The 13,056-nt window shown below is 48.3% G+C and overlaps 1 protein-coding gene across 2 annotated transcripts in view; it reads left to right on the top strand.

Moving 5' to 3' along the window:
- KIRREL3 (kirre like nephrin family adhesion molecule 3) overlaps window positions 1–13,056 on the top strand; it is a 574,170-nt gene that overhangs the window by 427,077 nt on the left and 134,037 nt on the right. For both annotated transcript variants that reach the window (XM_033206178.1, XM_033206176.1), the window contains exon 2: window positions 11,831–11,908. In XM_033206178.1, coding sequence (XP_033062069.1) covers window positions 11,831–11,908 — 78 coding nt within the window. The remainder of the gene's footprint in view (window positions 1–11,830; window positions 11,909–13,056) is intronic.

Raw genomic sequence — 13,056 nt, 5'->3', positions numbered from 1 at the left:
CTCAAGTCTGGAATTCTTTCCCATTCTCCAAATGCATGCACACATGTAAGCACACACTATCCCAGCCACCCTCATCCTTTGCTCTAGTGGGCCTGCTAGGTCAGATAACCCCAAAAGCGGTCAGCTCTCTGGGGCTCAACTATTGACGTGCAGGGTCTGTGCAGTCTGTGGCGTGCCTATTAGCAATCTGCCTCCCACTGGGCTGGCCTCGTGGTAAATAAACTTTCATGTTCTTATTGAGTGATGGCTGGTGGCTCAGAATCGCTCCCCTGGATCTGTTTGAGGTTGATTCCGTGCTCAAAGCCATCATGCTCTCCTTTGCCCCCTCACTGCTGAAAGGTTATCATTAAAGAGAAGAAAGGAGCTTTGATTTTTGTTGCTGGGCCACCAGCTTGGATCTGGGGCTCTGACGGAGGTGGGGGAGTTTGGTTTTACCCCAAGCGTTGTGGTCAAATCCCAGCCCTGCCATTAGCAGCGGGGTGATTTTGAGCAAGGGAGGTTGTGGCACCTCTCTGATCCTCAGTGTCCTCCGTGAATGTTCAGGGTTAAAGAAGAACATGTACTTGCTTCTTCAACTGCAAAGATCTGCAGGTGTGTTAGTTGCCGATAATACTGTTAACCTGGTTTCCACATTCTGCAGCCCATGTTCTAGTCCCTCAGAATGAGGCTGCTAGTCTGGGGCCTGTAAGGGGCTTCCATGAAGATTTCTGGAATGTTGGGCGTTTCCATAAAGTATCTTTGAGAAGAACAGAATGGGTAGAATCAGGAGCAGGATCCAGGCCACGTCTGGCAGGCAGACAAAGCTTCCCCTGCAATCTTGACCTTAACCCTGTCCCAGCGATATCCCCCAGCAAGAGGTCCCCCCGTGGATCCGCTGCCACCCTGTGGTCTCTGTTATTCCTCTCCTCTCTTGACCTGAAGTAGGAGAGGCTGCATTTGAGCTTTCTTGTTTTTGAAGACAAAAGAAACACTGGGCTAGAGCCTCCTTCCAGCTATCTGGATAGCTAGATAAATAATTACTATATAAATAAATAAATGAAAATAAACAAAGAAAGCCTCCAATGAGCTTGAATTGCTGCCGTGCTGAGAGGTAACTGGCAGATTCAATTTAATTATAAGATACAGCGTCGTAATGGGGTGTGTAAGGCTCAAGGAGGATTTCAGTAATGGGAGGACAGCGGGGTTCCCCGCCTTTTCCTCTGGGTCCTCTCCTAACCCCACCGCCTACTTTCGCTCCTTGCTGTGTGGGCTGGGGTGGGTGGGGGAAGCGGGTAGCTGCCTGGGCTTGGCTCTGCTGTTGGGGAGATCTCACCAGTTCCTCGTCCTCTGCTTCTCACTGGCCTCAGCTCCCAAGGTGGCCCAAGTCCCTAGAGGACAGTCCTCTCTGCAGAAACATGTGGGAGAGGAGAGACAGCAGGGGGAGCTGGACAGCCCTCCCTCCTTCCACCCCAGTGAAGGTGCGCAGCATTCCTGGATGAACAGGACCCACCCCGCGAGGCAAGGCATGCCCGCTGGACTGTGAACCAGGCAGCTGTGACTGTCTTGGCTGGGGGCAAGGACGTGCTGTCCCCCGGCCTCTCTCCTGTGCTGCTTTTCCTCCCAGAATGTGGAGGGAGCATTCGCAGCCCACTGGACCTTAGCCCACCCCTCTGCACCCCTAAAAACCCTGCACTCCCCACTCATAGGACATTTTGTTCTCTCTCTGCCCTCTTCCCTTGTGCCAACATCTCCCCCGACCCCTACTCATTCAGCAGCATGTGAGGGGCCTGAGGGCAAGGGCTGGACATTCCTGCCTGACTCCAGTGATCAATTCTTTAAAGTCAGCCTGTGGCCCTTCTGGGACCCTCTCAGTTAATCCTCTGTGTTCAGAGTTTTATGTGGGCCATAAATAGGTGACAAGGAGGTTTGTAAGCCCATCACTAAACAGCAGCCCCACCCCTGCTGCCTGCACACCCTGAGTAGGCAGGCACTCTCCACGCTTCCCCACTACACCCCACCTCCCTGTCTCTCCAGTCCCTGAGAAATGAGCTCTCCAGGGGCCTCACGCCCACAAGGGCTTCTTAGTGCTCCTGACCACCTGACAGTGATGCCCGTGACTCCATCAGCAGCACTGCTGGGGGGGGTCCCCTCTTCCCACTGGGGTCTCTGCTGGTCAGCTGGGTTATATGCACGACATTGGGACTGCATCCTGGAAGAAGGGCACAGCAGGCCTGGGCTCTGGCACCAAATGGGCCTGGGTTCTAATCCTGGGTCCTCCATTTCCCAGTTGTGTGACTTTAGGAGAATTGCTTGACTTCCCTGAGCCTCGCCTGTACAGCAAAGCTAATAATCCATACATTCGCCAATCTGTACAAAGACTAATTTCACAAATCAATCTTGTATGTATAACCTCTTATTGGGTCTCTGGTTTTGCAAAGATCTTGGCCTCAAAAGAACTGTACGGGCTGGGGAAGGGAATACTTGGAGGCAGGCTGGGACTTTGCCTGCCTCCTTTTTGCCTTCAGTCTTGGTCTTTCGGGAACTCTTGATCCTTCTAGAAATAAGGAGAACAGAAATGCCTTTTCCTGCGTGGCCTCCCAGCCCTGATGGACTGAATGGACCAGGCTGAGCCTCCCCAGGGGTAGGACACACAGCTGTCGAGCATCTGGCCCCATTCAAACACTAGTCACGACTTCCAACTTTCTCTTAGGAAAAGTCTAACAGCCCTCAGGCATGTGGCTTTTGGCAGCTCCTGTTCCTCACAGGATGAGTGGAAGACAGACTGGAGGACAAGAATGGCCTTCACGATCCTGTTTCTCTGTTCCCCCACCTAGCAAGTAACTCACTAGGATTCGACACCTTAAGTTAGAAACGGGCTGAGGCATCCTTGTACTTGGGATAAAACTGTTTGCCATAAAATTCTTTAACCAACATTATTTAACATCCCCCACGCTCCACCCCTCTCACAAAGGGATTATGCTGGAAGTCCAAAGAATCTCATTCATGATTAGCTTTACTAACCTCAGCACTTACTAGCTATGTGACCTTGGGGAAGTTATGTAACCTGTTGGATCCTCAGTTTCCCTTCTGTCAAATAGGAATAATAACAGCACTTACCTTAGAGAGTTTTGATGAGGAATAAAGAAGGTAAGGCATGCAAAGTGCTTAGCCCAGAGACTAATGAAGCATAACAATCAGAACATGGCAGCTTTCATTGTGATGGTCAACTACATGAACTTGGTCCCAGGTGGGCAGACCCTTGGTGATGCTGGCCAAGGGAGAGGGGCAAGGCTGGGCTGCACCCAGTCCCCAAAGGGAGTAACCAGTGTCCCACTTTCAGTGTACAGAGGAGTGGAGTGAGCTCTGCCAACCTTGGGTCCCATGTTGATGGCCAAGTGCCCCAGAGAAAGCTGATGGCTGTGTTGGAATTCCAGGCCATTCATCAGTTGGGAGAAAGATTCCAGGCAGTGTCTGAGGGTAGGGGAGGAACCCAGCCCTCCAAGGAGAGAAAGATGACAAGAGCTAGGCAAGGTGTCGAAAACCCAGCCCAAAGGGCTGAGACTCCAAATTAGTTAGGAATCGAATCTCACAGAGAATGGAGACAGAGCATGGCATGACGCACCAACAAGCACCAACATAGAGGCAGGTGTACGGCAAGCCTCACCACTCAGAAGCTGTGGCACTCAGGACAAACTCCTCACTCCTCTAAAATGTCAGTTTCTTGCGAAATAACAAGGAGAATAACACCTGTGATCATAAAGGTGTTGTGAGGGTGAAATGAGACGAGAAAAGTTAATGCCCATTGTGGCTCAGCAAATGTCTGCCATCTTTTTTCCCACCTGAGATGTACAGACTTAAGCCAGTAAGCAGAGATTCGAAGAAGCCAAAGGATAGATGACCACATGGGCATGTAGATTTCCTGCAGGCACACAGGATCTGAGACATAACAGCACAGATAATTCTAGACCCCACAGCTGGTGGTGAGGAGTTGCTAATAATGCCTACCTTGGCCGCATGGGGGATGGAGCTGTGCCAGCCAAATAATGGCATCGCTGGAACAGGCTGGAGAAGGCAGGGCTGGCAAAGGGTTACCCCAGTGTTACAGTGTTAAGCACTTCCACTGCCTACCAAGCTGTAAGGTGCTGATCGGCACGTGATCAGCAGGTGTGTGAGGGAAACTTGCTACCTGCGGGAGCTAGTGAGAGGGGCCGGCGGGTCACAACAACTTCTTGGAATTATCACAAATGATTGTCAACTCTTCCTGACAGTAACTTGACATGAAATGTTATAGAACTCGTTATTTCAAAAACTTAAGACCACAGCTGTTTCAGCTTCCTCTTATATGAATTTAATTGGTATGTAATAGCATAGTTAATTAAATACAAATCAATAGTTTAAAACAACTAATTGATACTTAATATGAATGGGGAAAAACTTGGTTCTAGTATAATTAACTCATATGAAATAAGCAATGAAGTAACAATTATGTCTTTACAACAACGTAAAGTTTATAGTTATTTAATAAACTTAGAATTAGCAAGCAATGAGATCCAAAAATTATAAAACAGGTATTATTGGGCTATTAAACATTTATCACTTGTCCTGGAGGTCCAGGGCCAGGAACTAGTCAGGATTAATATACCTTTGCTACTCCACTCTTCAGGCCTCTTTATGATAGAGGTTGATCAGAAAATTATGATCTTTGCATGATGTATGGGCATCATTATTGCCTGGGATGTGAGTAATTATGCTGAAAATAGGAGTAGGCAGAACTGATGCAGAAAGCAGTTATCACAATCAAAGTGAAAACTTTCCAAACAGGAGACCCCAGGATGCTGCAATCAGCATGGCATTGCTGGGCAGAATGGCTACTGATGGCTGTTGATAGACAATAACCAATGAGAGAGACCACTGGTAGACACCCAAAACAATGACAAAGCTAGGGACAATCTCCAGCCTTCAAGGCCTTTTGCAAGGGCCTCCCACACCATCCTATAGCCTGAAGCTCTCTTTTCCTCGTTGGGACTCCTCCAGTAAGAATTGCCATTCATGCAGAAATAACTTGCATGCTGCCTGCTGACTTCTTTACCAAACTATTACCTGTCTCTGACTTTTAGTTACCTTTTCACAAGTATATGTCTTGTATAGCCAACTGGATTATAGTATCTTTGGGCTAGAAAATTTGCCTACTATTTTTTTCTCTTGCACATAGTGCCTAGCACTTAGTGGCCTCTTTGTGAGTGTCTGTGCATTGAACTTTATACCAGTCACATTTATTAATATGTCCTGGTTCCAGAGGGGTAGGATTAATGCTTGTAGCAGAGTCTACCCATGGGATCCAGCTGCTGTTTCCCCCAACAAAATGTTTACCCTCTGAGGTCAATGCAGCTGGTTAAAAATATTTCTTCAGCCTGGAACTCCTTCTCACATGATCATCCAAGTCCTCTTCACTTTAGAACCTTGTCACCTCGAACACAGGAAGTCCAGAAATGTACCATTATCACCTGTGACTTAATAGGCTTCCTTTGTCATCACCCTACTCTGATACAGACATCACTCTTTGTCCAATATGTCCAACAAAAGAAACTGGGGTCATCCTTGCCCTCTTCCTCTGCTTCACCCACTCTGTCACTTAACACCACTGTCTCTTTCTGGAATGTCTCTGATTCATCATTTCCTCTCCATTCCCAAGCCCTCTGGTCCCTTGGCCTCTCCCACGACAGCCACCTGGCTGGTCTTCCTGACTGGCCTCACTCACATTTCCAGTCTATGTCACTGGTAGCTACATGCCAACCTGGGAAGTATGCCACCTAATAGTTCATTATGTCTCCGTGGAGAACTCACTCCACCTCTCTGCATCTCCACTTTCATATCTGAAAAAGGAAAAAAGGAGGGGGTAGAATTTGATGATCTCTAAACCGCGCTTTGGTATTTTGTTTCTACTTATTGAACTCACCCGTATTAGGTACTTCATTCTGGGCACTTCTGCCCATGTGTTGGCTCATTTGCTTTCACATGAATCATGTGAGGAGGGTCTTACTATTAGAATCGACGTTTTATAAATGAGGAAACTAAAGCTCAGAGAAGCCTGAGAGTTGCTCACTGGTAAGTGCTGCAGCACGGCTCCAGCCAGCTCTGTTAGTTTTGAAGCCTCCCCTGCCCCATGTGGCCTCCCTGTGAGTCCAACCAAGCCCAGCTGGTGTCTCCACCAGATGATCTCAGGCACTGTCTGGGGAATGGGAGCTATTTTTTCAGCCCCTCCCCTGCTCTCTATGTCAGTGTGGCAGAGATGAATGTCAGGATAAAACGGAGGGTTCTTCCCTTGCTTTCTGATCTCTGGCCATCTTCAGAGAGCGGGAAGAAGCAGGAGATGCAAGCCCACCATCTCCCACCTGGAATATGGCAGCAGTCTCCCAGCCGGCCTCCCTTCTCTGAGCTCATCTCCTCCTATCCATCATCTGTACCAGTGCTGAAGGGATCTTTATGAAATGCAAGTCTCACCTGTCTTTCCCCTGCCTAGCATTCTGCGTGGCTCCCCACCTCCTTTAAGAGAGAGCCCAAACTCCTAGGTGAGGCTCATTGGCTCCTCCAGGATCTGGTCCCTGGCTAGATCTCCTGCCTCATCTTTTTTCTTCTGCTACAGCCACACCAAACTGCCTGTCAATAGTATTCTGTTTCTTGTTTGATAGGCTTCCAGGGATGTGCTCAAGTCTACTAGCTTTAGGTGAGAAGAGGTTAGTCATTAGCAAGCACACCTGAACTATTATGACTGGGCAAGTTGGGGACAGGACAGGAAGGCCTCCCACAAGCAGCCATCCAGATGCATTTGATGGCCTCAGAAATGGTGCGGTAGCAGAGGCTGGTGCCTGTCTGTTGTCACTGGCTCCATCTGCAGTTACTTGAGGGCACATTAGTGTCTGAACAGGGCAACCGGGCAACCAGCAACTGCTGTCCTGGCCAACACGGTCCTCACCCTGGAAGCAGGAACACTAATGGCATTCCAGCTTGCCACTGGGTGCCAGGCGTGCAGACACGTAACCAGCCTTCTCTCCCCACCTTCCCTCTTTCCTGTCTCTTGTAGCCACCACCCCCATCAGATCTTACCCACCCTGGTAGCCGCTCCCCAGTCACCTGGGGTCTCCTTAGCAGGGTGTGATGCTGCTCCCTGAAGGCAGCTTTGTGCCCTGGGGGGTGGGTTCCAGAGAACCATGGCCAGTGGAAATTGCCAGGGCTCAGAGAAGACCCACTCCTCCCTGTCCTGTCTGTATTCATTTGCTAGGGCTGCTGTTATAAAGCACCGCCAGCTGTGGAGCTCAAACAACAGAAATGTACTGTCCCACAGTTCTGGAGCCTAGAGGTCCAAAGTCAGTAGAGTTGGTTCCTTCTGAGGGCTAAGAGGGAAGGATCTGTCCCAGGCACCCTCTTTGGCTTGCAGATGGCTGTCTTCAAGTTTATATGGCGTGTCGCTGTGTATGTGCCTATCCCTAGATTTTCCTCTTCATAAGGACATCAGTCATAGGATAAAGGTCCATCCTAATGACCTCATGATAACATGATCACCTCTACAAAGTTCCTGTCTCCAAATAAGGGCACACTCTGAGGGACTGGGATTAGGACTTCGATGTATGAATTTGGTGCAGGAGGGGAACGCAGAACTAGGTTATTAGGAGAGTGAGGAATTCTACCCACAGCACCATCCCAGCCCACACCACTGATCTGTGCTCTAGTCTCTGGTTTGTCTTGATTTGCAGCATCTGCAGCCCTGCGACCCTGTACTTTACCCTAAGAACCAAGCCAGAAATCAGCCATGGGTTCCAGCATGGGCACTATTGCCGCTAGTGCATTGGCCTTAAACTGTCACTTTACTTCTGAACCTCAATTTGTGAAACCAAAATGGAGGAAATAATTTCTGACTTGCCTATGTCACAGAACTACTTCCTGTGAGCATATAAAAAGAAAGGGAATATGACAGCATCATTAAAAAAATAAGTATCCCACAAATATGAAATAATACCACTGTATCACTACATTACTAGTAAGAATGAAGAAATTCTAAGGCTAGAAAACATCCCATCTGCACCTTCTGAAATGGAAGAAAACCCATCCCATTTAAAAAGCCATCCCCTTTTATTCCTCCCAGGAGGAAATCCCACTATGTTCTCTAGGCTTCTCTTTCTATAAGCTACAAGTTTCATTCACTCTACAACCAACCCCCACTAACCTAAAAACATTGTATTACGGTGAAGCCCACTTATTTTCATTCTGACCCGAGTCAAAGGGAACCCTTCGTTGCCCCATATTTTGTAACCAGCCCTTTCATTAAGTCAGCAGACTTTTTCCTGAGCACTTGCCATGTGTCAGGCACTGTGCTTGGTCCTACGGGCTCAGAGCAGGAGAAGGCACAGTCCTGATGCTTCTGGTGCTCAGAGGCCAGAGACCAGGAGTTCCCAAGGGTGCAAACTTCTCTTCTCCCTAAGAAACATGCCCTGCTCCAACCCATTTTTCCTTGCACAGGCAGTATTCCTAAACCTTCCTTGTTCCTGGGACAGTGCCCTCCACTGCCCCATCTGCAGGTGACTGTGGACTTCTTTGTCCTTTTAACCAGGACCAACTCCTTTCATGGTAATTATTTTTCCATAGCCACCTTTAGAGTATGGTGGTTCTGCCACTGATTAAGCCAAAGACATCACCCCCAAAGCCTACTTGGAAAACACCCCATCATCTTACTGTTCCAAAATGGGCATCTGTGATCTGACTCTCCCATTCATCTCCATGCTATGAGACAAGGAAGGTGACAGTCCGATGGTGGCTGGTCTACCTCAAAAAGAGAGATTCCTGTTCTTTCTGTCATGTTCTATCATCTCTCTCCTAATAACCTAGTTTGGCTTAGTGGAGTCTCCCCAAGCCAAAGCAATTGCCTCCAGCTTCCTCCTGGTTCTCTCTATTGTGAGTACCTTGGACAATATTCACCTTCCCACTTGGGCTTCCAGCCTCTCCTCCCTTCCCCCACTTCACTCCCTGCTGGCACACTTCCTCATGTGAACCAAATGACTTCTAATTTAGCTCTGCAAATCTCTCCAAAGGACATCCCGGATTTTCATATACGGACAACTAGCTAATTCTCACTTCACTCATCCTCCAACCTGCTCGTTCTTGCAAAGATCTCAGTAGCTTCTCCCCACTTCTCTACAAAGGCTCAGTCAGAGAGCCCTCGCACTTAATAAATTTCTGCAGTGTGCTTATTAGCGCCTTGTAATGTAGCCGCCTAAATAATTAAGACTAACCCACACGTGTCAAATTAAATGAGCCAAATACATTGAGAAATTGCCTCATTCTCAATTTCTTTTATTAATCAGGTTTTTTAAAACTTCTTTTCCTGCTCATTTGCAAAAATCAAACATAGTCAGTGAGACTCTTAGTTATTATATCATAACCGCTTGCCCACACAGCCTCTCCTCAAGCAGTTGCCCTGGGGGGTGTCCTAGTATGTGGCAGAGGAAAGATTGAGTTCTCTACCTAACTGAGATAATCCAGATTCAACAGATTGCTCACACTCTCTAAATCTGTAGGAGAATTGTTCGCCCTTCCATTTGCCTGAGCATTCAGTGACAGTCCAGTAGACCAGCTGGAACATTGGCCTAAATCCATCCAGCATCTTCTGCCCTTCCTACTCAGTGCTCCCGTGCCTCCCTCCCAGGCTCCTGGATTGAGTTGGGGCTTAGTTCAGGAGCCCAAACTCCTTTTCTTATTAGGAGCCATTGCTGATGTGCTTTAGATGGGCATAAGAAGTCAATGGCAAAACTATAATGGGAATCGTCAGCAATGGTATCATTCTAATGATGAACAATGCGTGTGCAATTATAATGGGCTGGTTAACTCTGCCTGTCGTCAGCGTGTTGAGGTTTCAATACAGTCTCCCTCAAGAGGCTATTGTTCCAGGGTGCTCAGCACCTCCTCGCAGCTTGTACTTCCGCTGGCCCCCTCCTGGCAGGCTGCATTCCTGCCTCTTGAAGGTGGTTGTCAGAAAGAATCCACAAATATAGTAAGTAAACATCAAAGGGGCTTTGATCCACGAGGCCCACGACAGAGCAGGAGCCCCTGAAGAAAGGGCCAAGGCCTTGAATGAGGGAACTTAACATCGTCAATTTGGGCGCCTAAGATGTAAGGCCGTTTGAAGTGAGGGCGGTTTGGCTGAGCCTTCAGACGCCAGTGTGGAGGGGAAGGAAGAGAAGTGAGTGCCTTTGGAAATGATGCCCTCAGATCTGCTTCTCTGCTCTTTACTGATAGTCAATAAACCCCTTTAAAGAATCAGGAGATCAAAGCCAGCGACCTCCCTGGGCCATGGCGTTTTGCCACCTCCTGCCATGCTTTGTTTTTCTCTAGGGCAGGAGCCCCTGAGCTTGACTTATCTGTGTCTCATGGGCCCTGCACTCCCTTTCATCCTGCTACGCTTGGCGGGTGGACCTGGGCTGCAGACGGTGGATGGAGAAGGAGAAAGAGGAATGACCCGCTCTGTCTATCTTCTCAAGCCTGGACACTGACTGGCTGGGTTCAGAGAGACAGTCGGTGTCGTGGGAGAAGGTGCTGTGATGCATCACTCATTGGGACCCTCTTTCTCTGAGATACCAAAGGAAGGAGCAGGCAGGAGCCCAGAAATCCTGGCAAGGGCTGGGTAGAGCTGCAGTCACATTCCCTCTTCTAGAAACCAAATTCCTTATCTATTTACCAAGTTTGTGGTAGCTATCACATTTGTATGACTTGTATGCTACAAGGTGGGGTGGGGGTCTAATACAATCATGGGAAGTCATTTAACATAGTTGAACCTCAGTGTTCCCATCTGCATAATATCAGTTGAGTGGCCCACCTGCCCACCTCAGGGGGTTGTTTGGGGGTAGAGGGGGTCAAAAAAAATGAGTGGGCCATTGCTTCAGAACCCATAAAGGGCTTAAGACAAATCAGGATAAAAGCACAAATACCAGAGAGGAAAGCTTGCCTTCTTGTAAGGCGGATGGACTCCAATTTAATGCTCACACACACAATGGACACTATTTACAAAATACTGTGCAAATAAAAAAAAATTGTCTCTTGCATTTGCTATCTGGAATTGTTATTCCATCTCGTTTTTCCAATTGGGTCAAAGCCCTGTGGAGTCTGTGTCTCTCAGCTATCTCGACTCCTGTGCTCTAAGTCTACACTTCATAAGTGCTTGATGATGGTGCTAAATTGGGCCTTGATATAGGAAGGCACAGGATTCTCTAGCACCAGAAATGCACCCTCTCTAAAAGGTAGAAAGAGCTCTTCTGCCTATACCTTAACTTCTCTGTCACCTCGCTGCCCTAAACTCACACAATCACTTCTTCATCCTCCTGAGTCACCCACTGTGTCTGGTTGCACTATTCCATCCTAGACACCACTGGATAGATTTTGCATCACCCTGGCAGGTCTGGCCACAGTCCCAAGTTGATCTGAGCATAGTCCCCAAGCCTGAGATACAAAGGGCCTCAACAACCCAGAGTTACGGTTATGAGCATGGACTCAGAGCCAGCCTGCCTAGGTTCGAAACTCTTGCTTTACCACCTGCTAGCTCTTTCATCCAATGCCACTAACTTCATATAGCTGTAAATGGGGATGATAGAAAATGGGGAAACAGGGTTGTTATGAAAAATCAAAATGAATAATTGCTGGCTTAAAATTATACCTGGAACCTAATAAGTTCCATATAAATGTTGGCTAAACAAAAAAGCACCTCTGTTTATAAGAGCAACAAGCTCTACAGGCCCCTGCAGAGGGGCCTCTCCTAATGCCTGACCTGTTCCCATTCCCAACTCACCTACCTGTGCTTCTCTTCCAGAGCTGGGCCTCCAGAAGAGAGGATGCTGTCTGGTGCTGGGCTACATGACCAAGGACAAGTTTCGGAGAATGAATGAAGGTCAGTGAGAACCTCCCCTTCGTCCCGGGGGTAATCTGGAGGGAGGAAGTGATCCCCTACAGCCACGAGACAGAGGAACAAGGAATAAGAACCTGGGACCTCTCTGAACGGGACAGTGGGAAGACCAGTTTGGTTTCCACAAAGTCATTTGTACAATAATGTGGGGAAGCATAGTGAATGCCTAAAACACAGGATGCTTATTCAGGAGCATTGTCTTTATGCAATCTTCCCTTCTCCCTTTGTGTCCCCTACTTCTCTTCCTCTCTCTTCCCTACCATTTCTTCCTCACCCCACCCCACAGCCAGCCCAATTAAATCTGCTCCTATTCTCATTTCTAATCCAGACCTCTCTACCTGCCTCCTCCATCACTCATGTTTCTTGAATGCCTGTTGAATAAACAGCACTATACAGGCACTTAGGAGAATACTAAAGAAGAATAAGGCAATGTCTTTATTCCCAAAGAACTTACCCTTGGAAACCTGCCCCTTTTCCCAACTCTACTGACCCTACTTCTCACTCTTACTCACAGGCCATTCTGTCTTCCTCTTGCACTGGCTTTATTGGGTCACTGAAGGCTTGCGAAATGTATTGACATTGGCATGGAGGCTGGGAGAAGGAGTGCTGTCACTTATGGGTCTGCTGTAATAAAGAACCAATCCTCTCCATCCCTAGCCATCTGTCTCCATGCAGCTAGTAACCCTCTCCATCAGATGCCACAGACTGTTTGTCAGGATTCAAAAGTTGGTAAATAATGGCTGGGGATGCCATTTATTCATTAAAGTCAGACAAATGAAGCCTTGGATCCCACCAGCCATGTTTGCCGTGAGCTGGACCCCTCCCCTTCCAGGGCCCGGGGCCCATGTCTCCTCATTCCCACTTCCAGTGTGAAGGAGGTAGCTCCTTTCTACCATCTCTATCCCCAGAGCATGACCATAGCATGGTCTCAGTGCCCTCTTTCCAAGCTCCTCAACCGTCTCTCCTCCCAACCCCGACCACAACACCCACATCCCTATGCGCTCCCCATGCCTGAGACTTTGCCAGCTGTGGGCCTGTTTCCAGCACCCATCATGGTGACAATCTGACAAGAGTTAGGCCAACAAAATTAAGCACAGGAAGTGATCACCTTCCCCATTTGCTGCCTGCCTGAA

The sequence above is a fragment of the Trachypithecus francoisi genome, unplaced genomic scaffold, assembly GCF_009764315.1.
Source record: "Trachypithecus francoisi isolate TF-2019V2 unplaced genomic scaffold, Tfra_2.0 Lachesis_group8, whole genome shotgun sequence".
In the NCBI taxonomy this organism is placed as follows: domain Eukaryota; kingdom Metazoa; phylum Chordata; class Mammalia; order Primates; family Cercopithecidae; genus Trachypithecus; species Trachypithecus francoisi.
This window is presented reverse-complemented; position numbering and strand designations above follow the sequence as displayed.